General features: G+C 56.2%; 1 protein-coding gene across 2 annotated transcripts; it reads right to left on the reverse strand.

The window, feature by feature from the left end:
• Window positions 1–7,304: 7,304 nt before the first annotated feature.
• On the reverse strand, window positions 7,305–16,331 carry ZC3H12A (zinc finger CCCH-type containing 12A). Of its 2 annotated transcripts, none has more exons than XM_019430242.2 (6): window positions 16,190–16,331; window positions 14,875–15,346; window positions 10,320–10,459; window positions 9,603–9,837; window positions 9,052–9,158; window positions 7,305–8,873 (listed from the first exon to the last, which is right to left on the reverse strand). In XM_019430242.2, exons 2-6 carry the CDS (start codon window positions 15,264–15,266, stop codon window positions 7,999–8,001), a joined length of 1,749 nt encoding a protein of 582 aa, XP_019285787.2. In that variant the 5' UTR covers window positions 15,267–15,346; window positions 16,190–16,331; the 3' UTR covers window positions 7,305–7,998. The 2 variants fall into 2 exon arrangements, with proteins under 2 accessions (XP_019285787.2, XP_019285788.2); XM_019430243.2 differs by lacking the exon at window positions 16,190–16,331 and adding an exon at window positions 15,486–15,666.
• Between the last annotated feature and the right edge of the window lie 2,966 nt (window positions 16,332–19,297).

A 19,297-nucleotide genomic window follows, 5' to 3' on the forward strand; every position in this document is an offset into this window, starting at 1 on the left:
CCTTCTTTGTCAGTTTCTCCCTTTCCCGGAAGAGAGGAGTGGGGGTTCCCACAGTTTCCATGATCCCAAGGAAAAGCACACAGCAAACCTGAAAATATTTCTGACTCTCTGACATTTGCTGGAGGTCTAGTCGGATTGCAATTAAAAAGATGTATTATTTAAAAACATACTTGGGGCGCCTGGGTGGCCCAGTCGGTTAGGCCTCTGGCTTCGGCTCAGGTCATGATCTCACAGTTTGTGGGTTCGAGCCCCGCATCAGGCTCTGTGCTGACAGCTCAGAGCCTGGAGCCTGCTTCGGATTCTGTGCCTCCCTCTCTCTCTCTTCCCCTCCACTCGCCCTCTCTCTCTTTCTCTCAAAAATAAATCAACAGTTAAAATTAAAAAAAAAAAAAAGTAAATAAATAAAAGCATACCCCTGTATGTGAATACACGTGTATGTATAATCATGGTTAGAAGTAGGCTGCTTGCTTTATACTTCTTTTCTCTATAAAGTTTTAATCATTGATTAGGGGACCTGCCAGTTGTCCTGAAAGCTGGCCACAGACCGAAGATATTTACGTCCTGAGAGACTGCTTGTGTCTTTAGATTGGGGAGGTTTAGGAAAGAAACCCAAGAGATCCTGCTTACCGTGCTTGTGATGTTTGTAACTTTGCTTATTAACTAAGTTTGTCCACAAACATCCACTGGGCCGATGACCTCGGAACCGGAACAGCTGCCAGGAGCCTTGAGAGGGGCTTGTAACTTTGCTTATTAACTAAGTTTGTCCACAAACATCCACGGGGCCGATAACCTCGGAACCGGAACAGCTGCCAGGAGCCCTGAGAGGGGCTTCCTTCCGGACAGGTCTTCACCAGGTTACTTGGGTTTGGAATGGTATTTTGCTTTAGGCCTTTAGGCTTCTCATGTCCACATCAGGAAGAGATTGTCCTTCGCTCCTTTTGGTAGTTATGAGACATTTTAAAACACCCAGGCACTTGGTAGTTGTATTTTGTGTCTTCTCCTGGAAGGGAGGTGTCTGTACAGAGCTCCCTAGGGAGTCTCAAGTATGCTCTTCCAGGGGCTGAGGAAATAGTTTGTTGAAACTCAAAATGTTCTCGGGGCGCCTGGGTGGCTCAGTCGGTTGAGCGTCGGACTTCAGCTCAGGTCATGATCTCACAGTTCGTGAGTTCGAGCCCCATGTCAGGCTCTGTGCTGACAGCTTGGAGCTTGGATCCTGCTTCAGATTCTGTGCCTCCCTCTCTCTCTGCCCCAACCCACTCGCATTCTGTCTCTTTCTCTCTCAAAAACAAATAAACATTAAAAAAAATAAAAAAAAAACCAACTCAAAATGTTCTCAATAGGATCTGACCCTACAAAGTTGAAGATGGAGAGCAGGGACAACCCACCAAGTGAAAGATCGGAAGCTCTTCTGGGGGAGGGGCCGAGGGAAGTGCCGTAAGTTCAGATCCGGCCCGTACAAGCTGAGCGTAGGTTTTTCAGAGCTGCTGTATGTGTCTTGGGTGCCTTTCCAGTGCTTGCACAAATTGAGCCTTGGGGTGCTCTAGAATACTCTGTTAAGTAGTCTATAGAGAGTATTGTCGATATCTCAACCTGTGCGGTGAATAAGGGCATTGGAATAAATATTAAAATGGCCAAACTTTGAAAGGAGTAAATACGCTGTTTTGAAACACGCTGTGACCTAGTTGTTCTGCTTTTATTCCTGACTGCTCTGCCCCTCAGCCTCACTCCAAATGACTGAGGCATTAATTACTACATGTAGAAGTTCACCTCTGAAGCCCGACTCCAGGGCCACTGCCCTGGCGCAGTGTGGAGAGAGAGAGAGCGGCTTTGTGCTTCTTTGTACACAGTGACTCCTCCCAGATTGGTGTCCTCCTCAGTGCCTGGGGAAGATGCTGTGCGTGGAAGATGCGGAGAGAGTCGGAAGGAATTGGGATTCTCATTCCTGTGTTAATGTCAATGTGCTCGTGTCTGAATTTCTAAATGGGAAGCTTCATGATTTGAAACCGTTTTCACTTGGCTTCAAAAACTGCTTCTGCAGGGGCGCCTGGGTCGGCTCAGTCGGTTGGGCGGCTGACTTCAGCTCAGGTCGTGATCTTGGGGTTCGTCGGTTCGAGCCGCACATCGGGCTCTGTGCTGACAGCTGGGAGCCTGGAGCCTGCTTCGGATCCTGTGTCTCCCTCTCTCTCCCTCCTCCCCCACTTGCACTCTTTCTCCCTCTCTCAAAAATAAATAAAACGTTGAAAAAAGTTAAGAAAAAAGAAACTGCTTCTGCAGAGTAAAGGTTCTCACTGCTAAGACAGCCGGTGGTATGGATTCTGATCCCCACTTCAGCTCAGGGTGGTGGTCCCCAGGAAGGAGGGTTTGGAGGATGGCTCATGGCAGGTGGGAAGAACATATCGGACCTTCGATTTGTATCCATTTTCTGGCTCAGCCTGTTTTGGTTCTCTGAATGTGTTGTGATACAGTCTCCGTAAATACTCATTAGTACATGTAGATAATTCATAAATGTTCAGTTGAACCGCAAGCAGTCGCTGACATTCAACCGTTTTGATCTTCAGAATGGGCAGTTGTCATGTTTTAACAACACGCACACGTTGTGCTCTAAGTGTTGACTGTTCGTGTACTAGAATAAACTTTAGAGGACCCCCCCCCCCGCCCCGCCCAGGCCAAAATAACCCTCTTCAGATCCCCACCCCCACCCCCATAACTTACTTCTGTACCTTCCTCAGGCTTTAAAATATTTCATTTGAATAAGTAACACATGCAAACGACATACATTCAAATAGGGCTGGAGTAGGGTCAAGGAAAAAAGTCAGCCCACCTGTCCCTCAGCGACTAGTTGTCCTTCCCAGAGGCAGTTCATTGCGTGTCCTCCCAAAGGAGTTTATTCGCACACACGCATGTGGCTTTTACAAAAATGGTGGCATACGTTTTTGATCTAGTAATCCAGCTTGGAAAGTGTTCTGTAAATGCAGCCGCCTCACTTCTGTCGGCTACTTCACATTCCTTTATATGCTTACACCAAAATTTATGTAACCGGTCTTCTGATGGCATGAATGCTCTTTTCCTTCTTTTGCCATTTCGGGCAGTATCATGGCGCCTTCGGCTTTGCAAACAGGATTCTTAGCAGTGGGATTGCTGAGCTGTAGAGAATGTACCAAGGGGTTAAAACACGGATCTCACTGTGATTTTTATCGCCCCAATCACTTTTGAAATGTGAATGCTTTGTTTTTCTCCCTTTCCTTATTCCTCCAGTTCCTGAGGATTTTTCTTGGGTTATTTGTTACCCATAGGAGTTGGAATTTTCTGGAGCTTCCCGTTTTGTAGGAGGCGTGACCGTGACGTCTGGTGCCGCTTTGCCAGGTGGAGCTGCAGACGCCATTAAGAATTCCCATTTTGGGGGCACCTGGCTGGCTTAGTTGGTAGAACTGACTTTCGATCTCAGGGTCATGAGTTCAAGCACCGCATTGGGCGTAGAGCTTACATTAAAAAAAAAAAAAAAAAAAAAAAGAGGGGCACCTGGTGGCTCAGTCAGTTGAGTGTCTAACTTCAGGTCATGATCTCACGGTTCGTGAGTTCGAGCCTCACATCTGGCTCACTGCTGTCTGTCAGCGCAGAGCCCGCTTAGGATCCTCTGTCCCCCTCTCTCTGCCCCTCCCCCACTTGCGTTCTCCCAAAAATAAGTGTTACCAAAAAAAAAAAAAAGTATTAAAAAAAAAAGAATTCCCATTTTTGCCTTAGCACTCTCCATATTATTCTCTTTAAATTCTTGTTTTCAGATCCTATTGGAGATGCTTGTCTCTTGGCATTTCGTTCAGGCCAGTGCTGGTGGCTGTGAGGGCTGAGCCGCCCCCTGCTGCACAGACAGTCATACCAGGAGGTGCCAGCAGGTGGCAGGCAGAGCACCATAAGCACCCCTGGCCTTCAGTGGGGCTCTTCTCTGGACAGCAGCCAGAATCTGAGCCGCTGGACCCTTCCCAGACCCAGCAACATGTCGGAGTCAGTGTGGGTTGCTATGGGTGGCCTGATCCTTTTCTTCCACCTTTGCAGCCATTTCTTACATGGGCAGACAACTTGAGATGGCCAGCAGCTGCCTTGAGAAGGGCTCCAGGAAGCCACATCCTAGGAGGACAGCCTGAGGCCTCCTCCCCATCCAGGAACTAGCTGGAAGGATTTACATATCCTGGCCTGGGATGGCTTGAGTTTCCTTAATTGCAGGGCTTTCCTTCCTGTCTTTTTCAGCCAAATCTCCCACACCCTTCCCTTGAACAAGGAGGTCCCCTGAACAGGCACTTACTCACTGCTCTTAACTCCACCCACTCTGCTCTGGTCTAGGGGGAAGAAAATGAGCCAGAGATTTGAGAAGCCCCAGAGAAAGAGTGCTAGGATCCTGAGACCGCCTTGTTTGGGGGCAGGAGCCCCCAGGGGACCAGGAGCCCCCAGGGGACCAGCCGGGCCTGGGCTTTGGGCTGGTGGCTCCACCACCCTCCCCACACCCACCTCCTAGATTTGTGTTTCACTGGGTCCCAGTTTCTCTGATGGAGGCCTGCCCACCCCCTCCTTCTGGGCCGGGGGCCCTGCCCTTCTCTGTAGGGGAGGGGACATGAGGGAAGGAAGTGGCAACTGCATGGTCAGCAGTGGCCTCTTCTCAGCCACTGCCCCACGCCACCCTGAGGGAGACCAACAATGTTCGAGGTGCTAGCAGTCTCGGGGTGGGTGGCCTGGGAGAACCAGCTACTCCCCTGGAGCCTCAGAGCCCTCCTGCTCCTGGCTGAAGTTCCCCAGCTCTTCGGAGACCACTGGGTGTTCCTCAGGCTAACAAAGTGGGATGGGGACAGAGTGGGCAGGGACTCTCATCCTTTGGGGGCCAGGTCATTCTCTGCCAGGGAGGCCAAGGTTTCTGGAATCACCCTGTGCCCCCAGCAGGATTAACCTGCATTGAGACAGCTGGCAAGGAGACTCAGGGCCTGGCCCCAGCTGGTAAGAGCCCCAGGGTGAGGTGGGGGATGTGTGGGAGGGGGTTCGGGAAGGGCTGGCAGGAGGCCATGCACCGGGAGCTCCCCAGGATCATTTCCCAACAGGGCAAGGATTTGCATACTCACTGGTTTCCCCACCAGCTTCTCAGCTTCTAGAACCAGGAAGGCAGAGGAGGAAAGGGCACGCGGGCAGCCACCTGAGTCTGATCCTCTCCACGCCTCGGTGGCTTGAACTTCTGTCTCAGGATCAGTTCCTGCCCTGGCACCCTCTCCTTCCCACGAGCCTGTGGGAACCTTACAACTCTTTTGTGAGGCAAGCCAGGGAGCTGAGGGAAGTGAGCGGCCCAGGGCCACACGGCCAGGACTTTTCCCTCTCAGGCTGGCACCACACCAACTGAGGTATCCTCTTGTCAGTCTAGAGAGATGCAGGGATCCTTGTGTCCCTTTTACAGGTGGGAACACTGAGGCCTTGTGAGGAAAGGTGCCTCAGCGGGCAGGGCAGGAGGTGGTGCGGAGCTTTGCAGTGACAGCCCAAGTCATGGGAAAGATACATCCTGGGCATCGGGCCTGGCTGCCAGATTGAGAAAGAGGCCCTGGACAGAGCAGCTCCAAGCCCCGGATGGCTGGCACAGCCAAGCTGGGTGCAGGTGCAGGCCGTCAGGACCCTGGACTGACTCAACCCTCGCCGGAGCCCAGACTCGGCTGGCACCTGCCTCATGGGCTCTGCTGTCCTTGTTGGTGCCGGTCAACGAGCCAGCAGGGCCAGGCACAGCCTCTAGACATTAGCCACCCCCGGTCTAGCCCCGTTGCCTGCTGCCGCTGGCCTGTAGGACCCTTCCCCCATCCCTCAAAACACAAGCAGCAGCTTCCTGTTCCATACAAAGCAACAGAGGCCCATAAAAAAGCCTTTTATCTGGAATACAGTCCTTGATGGGAAGAAAGTATTTTATAAATAAGGCAATGACATTTCTTTGTGCAGATAAAACCTTCGAAGGAGGCTGGAAGCAATGGGCACGGGGCGCCTTGAAGAGCAGGTGTGGAGGCTTTGAGATAATGTTTGCTGAGTTCCTTCCCACCTTGCGCCTGGGTTCCTGCCCAGTGCAGGCTTCTAAAGAATGTTCAGGGTGAAGAACGAAGCGGGGGCCTAATGTGCAGGGAGATCGCCAGTGTGGCATTTTCCTCAACTTGCCGCACAGCTGTTCTGTGCTAGAACAGTTTCTAAAAAAAATACAGATACTATAAAAGCTTCATAAACAATAAGTACAAATTAGGTGAGATGTTCAAATATAGAATTATTAAAACTGTATTTTTCCATTTTGCCCTGTTGATGGTGTTTGGGGATCATTTGACAGCCCCACTTTTCACTTAAATATTTAACATTCCGGGCGCCTGGGTGGTTCAGTCGGTTAAGCGTCCAACTTCAGCTCAGGTCGTGATGTCATGGCCTGTGGGTTCCAGCCCACATCGGGGCTCTCTGCTGACAGCTCAGAGCCCAGAGCCTGTTTCAGATTCTGTGTCTCTTTCTCTGCCCCTCCTCCGCTGGCGCTCTCACTCTCTCAAAAATAAACATTAAAAATTTTTTAAAAACATAAAATATTTAACATTTATATCTCATTTATCCATCTGGGGGAAAAAAAAAGAAAAAATTCATATATTCCTGGCTGACTTCCTTCTCGGGGCAGATAAGAAGGTTGAAATGGTGAGGTGAACACAGCCCACAGAGAACGACGCCGGAGGCTCTTTAATGAGCACTTACTATGTGCCAGGCGTTGGGTCACGCACTCAACAAGCATGCTCTTGTGTACCCCCTACAATCCTGTAAGGTGGGTACATTATCACCACTTCGCAGATGAGGAAATGGGAGACCCAGAGTGGGGTAGTCACTTGCCCCAGGTGACATAATTGGGGTGGCAGAGCCAGTTCTTGAGTTTAGGACCAGGACCCCTAACCTCCCGCTTGGAGGTTAGCCTGGCACCGCCTCTCCAGGCTGCCCCCCAGGCGCCCCCTGCTCCGCTGTGCAGCTCGGCCCCTAGAACACCGCAGTGTCTGGGAAGATGGTGCCTGAGCCGAGCACCCAAGGGCTTCCCCACCCCCTTCTCTCCCAAACTCTCCTGGAAGCCCTATTCTCAGCCAGATAGTTTTCTGCCCTCGGCTCCGGTCCCAGGACGGAAAAGAGGAACAGCCCGATCCTGCCTGTGTCGCCCCACCGCCTTCTCTCAGTAAAGGAAGCCTCCGCCCCCGGGGGCTGAGCACTTTGGTGCCCACCTGCCGACCTCTTGTTGCCCAAAGGCCGGCTCAACCCCCGGGTACAACAAAGACCAGCATCTCTTAAAGGGGCTCACATTGTACTTTATTGACGTGTTAAGGGAGCGCAAGGACTTCCACTTAAAGTAGTTAACATGACACCTGTACAACACCAATACGTGTCCCCACCCTCGGGGAAGGGTGAGAGGACTCAGTATAGAAGGAAGGGAAGAGGGGGTAGGGACAGAGGGCCCTTGGCCCGCTCCCCCCACCCCACCCCCGGCGGGGGCAAGGGCGCTGCGAACAGAGTGGGTCAGAAGGTGGGTTATTAAGAAGCATCTTGCTTACTAACATGAGGCCCGGTGCCCTGCGAGAGCACTGATGAGGCCTCATTGGCGTACAGGAGGGGCCCTTGGAGGGCAGGCACACAGTGCCTAACTAGCCAGCCGAGGCCGGCATCCCAGGGGTGGGGCGGAGGTGGGGGGTCGTGCGCAGGGCCCCCAGCCCAGGCCTCTGCTCCCCACCACCTCCCTCCCCGCCCTCTGAGAGAAAGGAGGGTTTGGGCTTCAGCCACGGACTGACGCCTTTAAGGCGGCGTCTCCTTAAACTACAGATACAATGTGCATCAACAGGGTGATCGTTCCTGCCCCACTCGGCAGCCGGCTCCAGGTGCCGGGTGGGCCAGGACCAATCCTACAGTATCTTTGGTTTGTGGGTTCCCTTCCCTACTTTACTCCTCCCTCTGTCCAGCCTTAGGGCTGGCAGCCGCACGGCTGGGTCACTCGCTGGGGTGCCCGGGCTGGTAAGAAAGGATCTCAGCAGCCAGCCGCTGGGGGTCCAGGAGCTGAGGGAAGCGCCCCATCACGGCCTCCACCAGGTGCGGGGGAAACACCCCGCACAGCTTGATGTACACACTGGCTCGCTCCTTGGCTAGGCTCCCGGCCCCGGCCCACGGGCCCCGGTCGGCCCCTGGGCCTGGCACCTGCCGCTCCGGCAGGACTGGGGTGGGTGGGGGCAGCTGGTACGGCTCAGACCAATACTCTCGGGGTGGAAAGGCAGCTGGCGGCGGGGCATAGTCAGCAGGGACACTGAAGTGGCCGGCACCCACGGCCCGTCCAAAGGTAGGGAAGGCTGGAGTGGCCGGGAGCTCAGCCCCGTAGGGGCCGTAGCCAGCATAAGGGCCCCGAGGCGGGCCGGGTTCTCCAGGGCCTCCTCCTCGGACCCCCCACAGTTCTGACATCTGGCTCTCCAGGGAGCCGATGCCTGAGTCCAGGCACTCTTGGGAGTTGTATGGGAGAGAATCCAGCGTCTGTGGGAACCAGTCTGCGGGCCCAAAGCTGCTGCCGCTGCACCCGCTAGGTGGGAGGCTCCTGCCCGCTGGGGCGAAGGTCTGTGTCAGACCCTCTCGGTGCGGCCCTGGCGATGCCCGGGCTCCCAGCTTCTTCCCATCTAGGCTGCCCTGCTCATGCTCTGCCGGCAGAGAGCCGGGCTGGGATGAAGGTGAAGGCCGCCGGCCACTCTTCTCCTTGCTCGGGGCCCTAGGGAGTGAGAGGAGGGCACTGGCACGGAGCTCATCAGCCACAGAGCGCTGGGGGCGGCTGGGCCGCTCTGGGTGGAAGAACCGGCATTTGATCCCATAGGTGCATTTCCTCCCTGGAAGAAAATGAGGGGGTGTCTAAGCAAGGGGTTCCAGAACCAGGGCTGGGAGGGGGAAAGGTGGGGCACAGGAAACGTGGGGCTGGGTGGGCTCGGAGAGGAAGCACTCGGGGGCCCAGGCTGCCTTGGATGAGAGAGGAAGGGGAAGGAGTGAGGGGGCAGCTGGGTCTCTTACCATAGGGACACGGCTGCTTCCGGTGCTCGGCTGTGAGTGGCTTCTTCCGCAGGAAGTTGTCCAGGCTTGGCCCGTGACGGCCCAAGGGGTCATCGGGGGGCATGAACCTGCAGGGTAGGTGGGAGAGCAGCTCCGGAAACTGCTGTTCGTCCTGCAGGACACCTCTGGGCCCAGGGCGGGAATGCCCCAAGGGAGGGGAGGAGGACCCCGCCAGGGCAGTTCTCTTGCTGGGCACTCCCTGAGGGCGTGGGGAGGCCAGCAACCTGAAAATCTGAAACTAAGGCTGCATCCATCCGCCAGCCTCTGGCCAGAGAGCGAGTGCTGGGAACCACTGACCAGATCCTATCACAGAAGCTTCGGCAACTCCACATTCAGATCCCCTGGCCTAGCCTGGCCCCTTTTACCTGGTGGTGAGTCCCCTGCACTCACTCCCAAAGCTGCCTGGATACAAGGCCGCGGCCCCAGCAGAGCTCCCCGCAGCAAAGCCCCGTGCCAGAGGACACGTCTGGCTTCTCCCCCGGGACCCCGGGGCCCGGGAGCCAGGAACGTACTTGTCGTTGACGAAGGAGTACATGAGCAACCGCTCCTCGATGAAGCGCTTCCACTCCTGCCGCTCGCCCTGGAGGTCCCGGTACGTGTCATTGGAGACCACGACGCCGTCGGACTCAAAAGCCAGCTTCACGATGAAGCGGTCGTCATAGCACACCACGCGCTTGCCGCCCACCCGGCGCGATGGGGTGAACACCAGGATCTTCTTCTTCTCCAGTTCCCGCAGGATGTGCTGGTCTGGGAGGCAGTGGCAGCACAGGTCAGAGCCCCATCTGGACCCAGAGCCTCTGGGTGGCCAGGCACAGGAGCTCCGAACTCCAGGTACACCACGGCAGGCAGGGGCAGAGGACAGCAGAAGCCAGGAAAACAAATGCTGGTCCTTGGGGCATCTGGGTGGCTCAGTCGGTTAAGCACCCGACTTTGGTTCGGTCACGATCTCACAGTTGGTGAGTTCGAGCCCTGCGTTGGGCTCTCTGCTGTCAGTGCAGAGCCCGGAACCCGCTTGGGATCCTCTGTCCCCGATCTCAGTGCCCCTCCCCGCCCCCCTCACTCATGCTCGCTTCCTCTCTCAAAAATAAACAAACAGTAAAAACAAAACAAAAACAAACCAAGCTGGTCCCTGCTTGAGGCCCAGAAGTGGTCAGTCACACCCAAACCGTCTCCCTGGGGAAAAAGCCCGGCTGGGGCAGTGCGCCCCCCCACCCAGAGGTGCCACTCACCTGTGATGGGCACGTCAGGTCGAGGCTGCTCCTTCCTCCAGGATGGTACAAATACCGTAATGTCTGTGTGGCCCCGCTCCAGAAACCAGTTCACCGCCAGGAGGATGCCCCGGCAGGAGAACACCTCCTTATTCCCGTGGCTGGGAAGAAGAAGGGGCACAGGGTCAGCCCTGGAGGGTGGCTGGCCTGCCATCCCGAGCCGCAGGCAGGAGGGCGTGGCTCTGCGGGCCCCTGCCCTGGGCTCAGCTCACTGCCCTCTGGCCCAAGGCCTGCATTCCCTGCTGGTTCCCACAGCGTCCGGGATGGCCAGACCGGGGACTTTCCCTGAAGTTCCATCTCCCGACAGTGAGGAGACGCCCAGGAATCTGGCGGCACCCGCTTCCCATGTGGGGGAGGGTCAGGCCGCTTGCAACACACCTGGGGGTGGGGGAAAGGCTCTGGCAGCCTTCTGGTTCCCGCCCCACCCGGGGGTGCTGGGACCACGGGGACGTAGATGCACACAGGCACACTGAGTCACTACCCCTCCCTCGGCCGCTGGGCGGTGCTGCGGGTGGGGGTGGGAAGGGACGAGCCCCAGCTAACTGAAGAGAAACCAGATTGTTCTGGATTAAACATGGATTAAAGTTCAGTCCTACACAAGCCCCAGGGGCTGGGACTCAGGAGGGCGAAGGGGAAGGAGCCAGGATCCATTGTCCAACACAGGCCGGCAGTGACAGAGTGGGAGAGGCCACTGAGGAGCCTTTCAGTCTGAAAGTGAAAGGGCATTGCTTTTCCTCCCAAGACTACCAATTCCCCCAAACGCCCAGACCCGGACCGCCCTGTCCTTTCCTCACCCTTCTGGGGAGGGCATGACCTGAGGCAGAAAGACAGTCAGGAAGACACCAGGGGACTCTCTCTGTTAGCAGGGGAGCTGGAGATGGGACACTCCCTGCTGTGGTCTGATGACTGGATTTCACCCCGTCCAAATGTGGCTGGATCCAGAAGCCAGCCCTGAGGGGCTGCTAGCTTGCTCTGGCTCAGTTTCCGTATCTGTAAAATGGGCCTGGTAGCCTGCAGCCTCTGTAAGAAGGGCCCATGTCAGCAGCATAACTTTCCTGTTTGCTTGAGGCCAGAGACAGTCCAGCAAAGTGGAGGCTTCCTGGGAGGATAAGAGGAGGCCAGGGGACCCCCCAGGGAACCCTGGGTGTTGTAGAAGGGCTCTAGGCCCAGGCTGGGGGCGCTGGACGGGACCAGCTGCAGCTCCCTCCTCAACAGCCCCTGCCCCTCATTCACTCCTCCGTGAACAGCTCTCAGTCTCTTATGCTTGGTGAAATTAAACAGAATAAACGTTACACAAAGGAGGCAAGGCCACAGCCAACCACATCCTGTGGGTAGTTTTGGGGTGGGTGATAGCCCCACGAGAAGATAGAGAGGCAGGTGGGGCAGCTGCAGGGCACGGAGGCTGTCTGGGGGATAGGCTGGGGCTCCCGGGTCTGAAGGTCTCCATAAATCGTAGGGGGGCAAAGTCCAGCTGAAGGCAGCGCTCATCCCTGCCAGGTGGCGGGGCCTCCCCACTGTCCACCAGGCTTCTTTACAATAAAAAGTTCACATTTACTGAGGGCTGTGAGCCAGGCTCTAACCAAAGTGCTTAACACTGAATTGTCAGCAAGCCTCTGAGGAGGGTGCTATCATCAAAGGCCCCTTTCCCCTTCATTCAGATGAGAAGACTGGTCTACAGAGCACAGAAGTTGTGGCAATGGTGAAACAGAGACGCGAGCCCCAGGCCTGTGCTCATAACCACCACGGGTGCTGATGCTCAGACAGGTACAAAGTACCAGCCCTGGCCTTGGGGCAGATGGCGGTCAGCGGGCACCAAGCTCCCACTGGGGGCCAGATGAGCCCCGCACCTTCTGTCTTCATCCTTAACAAAGCCACGATGAAGGAAAGCCAGGCTCTGCGACTCACCCAAGGTTCCCTAGCTGGTGGTAGGAGACAGAACTTGAACCCACATCTGGGGCTACTGGCTTGCTGTTCTAGTCCCTTAACAGCAAGACCTGAAGTTTATCTAGCAGAAGGAAAAGCCCTCAAATTTGAGTCTGAACAAAGCGCTAAGAGGTAGGGGCAGGCTGGGAACAAGAGACAAGAGTGCAGCGGGCAAACTCCTGCTCTTTGGGACCCGTGTGAAACGGCACTGCCTCGGAGAAGCCTCCCTGACCTTCCAGTATGGCTCAGGTCCCTGGTTTGTCTTCATGATGCCCCTCCCTGGGCCTTCTGCTGTCTCCGCATTGGGAACGTGATCATCCCCTGGCTCGGCTCCCTGGCTCAGGTAAGCAGTCAGCACATGCACCCACTGACCTGCTTCTGTACACACGTATGTACGTGCATATGGCCCATCCGAGGCCAGCATCTGCCAGCCCTAGGACTTCATGCGATGCCACAGCTTTCAAGGACAGAGTACTGCCTCTGGGCATCAAAAGCCTGAGCTGGGGACAAGTCTGCCTGCAGCTGTCCTAGCCCCGAAAGCACTCCTGAGGCAGGTAGGGAGAGCCTTGCTCTTGGCAGGAGTAGAGCCCATGATGTAGTCCCTCAAGTCAAGCCAGGCCAGGAGTGCCTCCCTAGAGCTAACTTTAGTCCCTCTTGTTGCAATGGAGGAAGCTGTGCTGGCACAGGAAAACCAGACATCCTCCCTCCCCCACCGCAGTCCCATTCGCCCAGAAGGTGAGGGAACTGGCTAAGATGTGTGAGGATGTAGGGACTCCGGCTCAGCTGCTCCCACCCTAGGATAGAGGGCAGGGCTAGGCCAGGCTACCCAGGTAAAGAGATCTGCCCGGGCTGGGCCCAGCTACAAGAGAAAAATTCCCTTAGAAGGAAACAGAGGTGAATTTCCCCACGATTTGCATACGGTGGGGGCTGGTCTGTCTGCCCTTGGGGGCGAGGGCGGCAGGGCAGGAACCCAGTAGCAGCTGAGACAGGAAGTTTGAGGCAGGAATTCCCCTCCTGCTACAGCCCCAGCTCAGAAACCCCCAAGGCGGTGCCTCTCCGGCCCAGCTCCCCTCGGGGCCACCCCCCTCCTCCCGCCCAGGCCCCTCCTCCTCCTGCCTGGATACAAACACACACAGCACATGGCTGCCCCTGGGGAGGGAGGGGGTGGGAAGACAGTCCTTGGCAGGCAGCCTTAGCTTGGTGCAGCCCACCCAAGCCTCCAGGGGAAGAAGTCACAGACCTATGCAGCTCCTTGCCCAGCCACAGGCTGCTGGAGCCTGAGAAGGGACCCCTAATGCTCAAAGCACAGACTGTAACCAGCTGCCGCTAGCCGTGTGGCAGCCAGCTCTACCCAACCTCCCACCTAGGCTCAGCCCATTTCCCAGACGGGAAGACTGATCCAAAGGTGGCTAGAACAGGCCACCTGCATCCGTACTGAGCTGGGCCAGGACCAGCCCTACAGCTGACTTGGCCCAGCTGGGCCGGGAGTGGGAGGGGCTCTGGGTACTGAAGCCTTAGGCAGCCCACCTGGGAGACCCCTCTGGCACCAAAGAGCCCTCTCCAGGCCCCACCCTGAGTCTGGGGTCTCCCTCTCCACGCCCATTGGAACTTTTCCTGGTAAACGATCCACCCAGCCCTGACTCAGCAACCACTTTGGAAGGACCGGGAGAAAGCAGGGCCAGAGGGAGCAGCCTGGATTGAAAGCAGGCTTGTGCTCCGTGGGGTCAGTGACAGCCGTGGCCCCTGGCTTCACCTGTCTCCATTCCCTGTGACAGTCTTCGTGGAGAGGGGACTGTTACTGGGATGGAGTCCTGGCTTTGGCCCTGGGGCCCAGGTGCCTCATTTGCAGCAGAGGCAACCCAAGTCACAGCTGACCTGCCCACACCCCCCATGTAAGCCAGATCCTTGAGGTCACTCTTGGTCACAGCGACAAAGGCCTCAGTACCTGGGCCTGCTTCCTTGGGGGTCCAGGTCTGGGACAACAAGGCCTCAGAGGCCCCAGACCCTAAGTAACAGCAGTAAGAACAACTACAGCTTACTGAGCTTCCGTCTCTCTCCAGGCTCTGTGCCGCCCCTCCTCACAAATGTCACCTGAGCAGGGGTTGGCTGGGTCTTACTACTGAGCAGAGAAAGCTCACGGACATCAAGTGACTGACTGGCTCCTACACGGAGGAGCTGGCCCCACACTCTACTCTCCTTACACCAAGTTGCCTGATGTCACAAGAGAGGAACTGAGATTGAGTGCTGGCCTTCAGGGAGAGACGTAGTGCATAAGGTGAACTCCAGAGACAGAAGGGCTTAAGTTCGAATCCTTGCTCTACCACTTACCAATACTGAGCCCATGAGCACGTCTTTGAGCCTCTGTTCTCATCCCTAAAACATTCCTAACAGACCCACTTCCAAGACGCCATAAGGATTAAGGGAGTCTCTTGGCACATCGTAGAGCCTCAATAAAAGGCCTTCCCTTCCTCTAGATGGGTCTGTGAAAACAGGTCACACTCCTTCCTGAAGGCCTCTTTACCACAGGTGTAGAGACACATGGCCACCATTCCCAGCCACAGGCCCTGGTCTTAGCCCCAGAAATGACACGTACCTCATGGCCACATTGCTCCCATCGATGACCACAGGCCTCAGGTCACTGCCCTCCTTGTTCTCCTCTGGGGGCGAGGGCTCCAGGGTGGGAGCCTTGGGGGTGCCCCCACCCCGGGGGACCAGGGGGAGCTGAGCAGTGGGGTCCGGGGAAGCCTGGCGCTCCCGCTCGGCTGCTGACCCATGTTTGACCAGCTCGCCCAGCACCGTGTTGGTGTCGGCCTGCACCCCCAGTTTCTGCAGGACACTGTGGATCTCAGCAGATGAGTAGCCTAGCTTCCGAAAGAAATCAACCTTCATCTGTAGTTCCACAGCCGATGCCTCCTCAGTGCTGGGCTCCTGATCCGGCCTGGGAGTACCTTGGCAGCTACGACTGTCAAGTTCCCACAGACTCATGGTGGGGCTGGCTTCCTGAGTGGACCTCTTTCCACCTGCCACTCACAGCTCACACCGATGGAAAGCACCTGTCACAGCTCCTGTAGGACAACCACAAGAATTAAAGATGGGAGTGGCTCTCTCTCCTACCCCTCTCCAGCCCCTACCCCACCCAACAGGTTGAGACCACACTGACTGGTGGCAACGGGCAAAGCCGGCCGCACGTGTCACCTCTCCTACCCTCTCGAAAGCTGTCCCAGCTAGAAGTCATCATTCCCAGTATATACAGGATGAAGCTGAGCCACAGACTTCAAGAACTTGCTTAAGGTCATCCAGCTGTTAGCTGGTGGCGCAAGGACTTGAACTTACGCTGTCTGACTCCACTTCCTACCCCGCCCCTAGTCCCGTGGCAACCCTGGGGAGCCAGAAGTCCTGGGAGGCCTCGGAGGACGTCGCCGCGCCCCCACAGCTGCGGGGCGGGGCTCTCTGATGGAAACCCGGGGTTGGAAGGCGCTGGCGGGGGGGAGGGGGGTACCGGGGGCTTCCCCGCTGAGGTCAGCGCCTCCGCCCGCCCCGCGCTCGGAGCCCAGGCCGAGGAGGCGCAGGGCCCGCGGCCGGACTCCCCGGCCGGGGGGGGGGGGGGGGGAGTTTCCGAGGCGACCCACTGGCGAGAAAAGTTGCTGGGAAACTCTGGTTGGCCGCCGGGCGCGGGTGACGCGGAGGCTGTCGCGGCCCCGAGCTCCGCGGCCCCTCGGCCTCCCTCCGGACCTCAGCCCCCCTCCCCGAGGCTCCCCCCAACTTGGGCTAAGTTAGAGGGGTTCCCGGGGACCGGCGAAATCGGAGAGACCCGCCCCACGTCCCTCCCCTCCGGACCGGCCGGAGCCCTCCCCGCGCCGCCCACCCGCCCCCGGGGTCCGCGCCCCCCGCCCCGCCACGCGCCTCACCCCGCCGAGTGCCAGCCGCGACCCGCGGCGTCTCCATGGGGCCGAGTCCTGGGGGCGAGGCCGGTGGCGCCTTTATACGGAGAAGGCAGGTGGCGTTCGGCACCGTGACGCGGAAGCCGGGCAGGGGAGGCGGCTGCCGGCCCGGGCGGCAGGGGGCGGAGCGGCCACCGCCCCTTCCTGCTCCGCCCCCGCGGCGCCCCGCCCCGGCCTCCGGCCCCGCCCCCGCAGCCGGTGCGCGCCAGCCGGCCGGGCCCGAAGGGGGGCGGGGACGCGGGACGCCGCACGCAGGACGCGGCACGGGGCCCCCGCGGCGCCGACGTCCGCGGGACCGGAGCGCACAGCCCGCCGGCGTCCGGGAGGCGTGGGCCGAGCCAGGTGCGCGCGGACTCACCGGAGTGCGCACAGCGATGCGAGGGCCGGTACAGGTACAGCCACGTACGTTCAGACCTAGGAGCGCCCGACAAGTCCGCCCCGACCGACCGCGGGACAGTCACGGTCGCGCTGAGTGAATCAGGTACACAGAGGTTGGTGTACACAGCGTTGGAGGTAGGTCCATAATTGCAAAGACAGGCACCTTTCAGACTGAGACAGGGACAGTCAACAGGCACACCGTGACTGGAGCAGGTACACAGCGGTAGGGTCGTGGTGAGGACACTTAGCAGGATAGAAAAGTACAACCAGGAAGTACACAGTGACCGAGGCGGAAAACCAGGCAAAGAGGTACGTTTACACCAATCACCATGTGAGCGGTCACAGAATAGTCTCTCACGGCTCACGGATGCCACCCACCCCCACCGTGAGAACGCTTTTAGGTTCCCAGGTCAACCAGTCAGGGTCTCTTACTGGAGCACTTTCCACTATTAACCCATGGGCTTAGAGGAGGAAAACAGATTGCTATGCCTATTTTACCCTGGAGAAGTTCAGAAAAGGCCTAATTGGCCCATTTGGAAAGGATTGGAACTAGGGCTAGGAGCTCCCATTCCAGGGCCCCGGGCGTCATCTTTGCCACTTTCGAAATTACCAGTGACATAGGGCAGTGGGGAGACTCGAGAGAGGATGGGACCTGACACCTGCCCTGCAGTGTGTGTGTGTGTGTGTGTGTGTGTGTGTGTGTGTGTGTGTGTGAACAAAGGGAACACAGAACCCACAAGCTGGAGGACAAAGCCTCAGCAGTGCCACCAGCTTACTTTGAAGATGGGGAAACTGAGGCTTAGGGAGCCAAAGCACTCAAAACTGAGAGCTTACTGTGCCAATACTTTACTCACATTTTCTCTGCCCTATCAGAGAGGCCTGCATTCTAGAAGGTAGGTATTAGTGTTATATACAGAAAATTTTATTGTAAAAGACACCATGTGCAGTTTAACGGCTAATAATAATTACAATCAAGCATCCATGTGTTTGCTAGCTAATTTAAAAACTAGACCCCCCCCAAATAAATAAATAAAATAAAATAAAAACTAGACCCACACCAGTACCTTTGAGACCTTCCACATGCGTCCGGTGCAGCCTCCCTCCCATCCTGAAGGACCACTTTCCCGATTTTTTTTTTTTAATGTTTATTTATTTTTGAGACAGAGGGAGACAGAGCATGAGTGGGGGAGGGGCAGAGAGAGAGGGAGACACAGAATCTGAAACAGACTCCAGGCTCTGAGCTGTCAGCACAGAGCCCGATGCGGGGCCCGAACCCACAAACCGTGAGATCATGACCTGAGCCGAAGTCGGATGCTTAACCGACTGAGCCACCCAGGCTCCCCTCCCGAATTTTGCTTTAATTGTGCTAATTGTTTCCTTGGTTTTCTCTTAGTTCTGCCACCTTTGTATAAATCCCTAAATAATATATCGAGTTTTCCTTTTTTGTGTACAAATGGAATCATTCTGTGATTATGTGATTCCCCTCTTTCACACAGCATTGAAGTTGGTTTTTATGTAAGATTTTATTTTTTTAAGTAATCTCTATACCCAACATGGGGCTGGAATCCACACCCTTGAGATCGAGAGTGTCATGCTCTACCCACTGAACCAGCCAGACACTCACAACATAGCATTTTTTTTTAACTGTTTGGAAAGAGAGTGCAAGTGGGGGAGAGGGGCAGAAGGGGAGAGAGAGAGAGAGAGAGAGAGAGAGAGAGAGAGAGAGAGAGAGAGAGAGAATCTCAAGCAGGCTCAGTGTGGAGCCCAAGGCAGGACTCCATCCATCCCACCACTCTGGGATCATGACCTGAGCTGAAATCAAGAGTCGGACACACAACCAACTGAGCCACCCAGGCACCCAGAGCATTGTTTTTTAAATTTTTTTTTTTAACGTTTATTTATTTTTGAGACATAGAGAGACAGAGCATGAATGGGGGAGGGACAGAGAGAGAGGGAGACACAGAATCGGAGGCAGGCTCCAGGCTCTGAGCCATCAGCCCAGAGCCAGACGCGGGGCTCGAACTCACGGACCACGAGATCGTGACCTGAGCTGAAGGCGGACGCTTAACCGACTGAGCCACCCAAGCGCCCCTAGCATTGTTTTTTAAAATACATTTCTGTTGGAGCTCCTGGGTGGCTCAGTCGGTTAAGTGTCCGGTTAAGCGTCCGACTTCGGTTCAGGTCATGATCTCACTGCTTGTGAGTTCAAGCCCTGCGTCGGGCTCTGTGCTGTCAGGACTCTGTGCTGACGGCTTGGAGCCTGGACAGCTTGGAGCCTGGAGCCTGCTTCAGATTCGGTGTCTCTGTCTTTCTCTGCCCCCTCCCCCCCCCCCCAAATAAATAAACATTAAAAAAAAATACATTTCTATTGCCTATATACCTATGACTTATTTATTTTACGATTGAATAATATTCCATTTTAGGAATATACCACTAGTCGTTAATCCATTCTGTTTTTGGATGTTATTTCTAGGATTCGTTATTTATTTGTTTATATAGCTGTTGCAGGGAGTGGGCTTTGGACATTGCTGTGCATGGCTTTAATGCACTTGCAGAGCTGAGGAAACAAAAAACTCAGAGATTCAGAAAAGACACGTCACTTGCCCAGGGTCACACAGCTCTCTTTGAGGCAGCGAGCCTCCAGTGCCTGCTGGTTTTAGGAGGCCACAGAAGACTCAGGGCCCAGGTGGAGGGAGC

The sequence above is a fragment of the Panthera pardus genome, unplaced genomic scaffold (genome assembly GCF_024362965.1).
Source record: "Panthera pardus isolate Hobbes unplaced genomic scaffold, ASM2436296v1 HiC_scaffold_11, whole genome shotgun sequence".
In the NCBI taxonomy this organism is placed as follows: Eukaryota; Metazoa; Chordata; class Mammalia; order Carnivora; family Felidae; genus Panthera; species Panthera pardus.

What these genes read in the sequence shown, in the direction of transcription:
- ZC3H12A (XM_019430242.2), bottom strand. Translation starts at nt 15,266, where the DNA reads ATGAGTCTGTGGGAACTTGACAGTCGTAGCTGCCAAGGTACTCCCAGG. An exon ending in TACTCCTTCGTCAACGACAA is followed by an intron (nt 9,159 to 9,602) that starts GTACGTTCCTGG and finishes CCTACCCTGCAG; the next exon opens with GTTCATGCCCCCCGATGACC. An exon ending in GAAGCAGCCGTGTCCCTATG is followed by an intron (nt 8,874 to 9,051) that starts GTAAGAGACCCA and finishes ATTTTCTTCCAG; the next exon opens with GGAGGAAATGCACCTATGGG.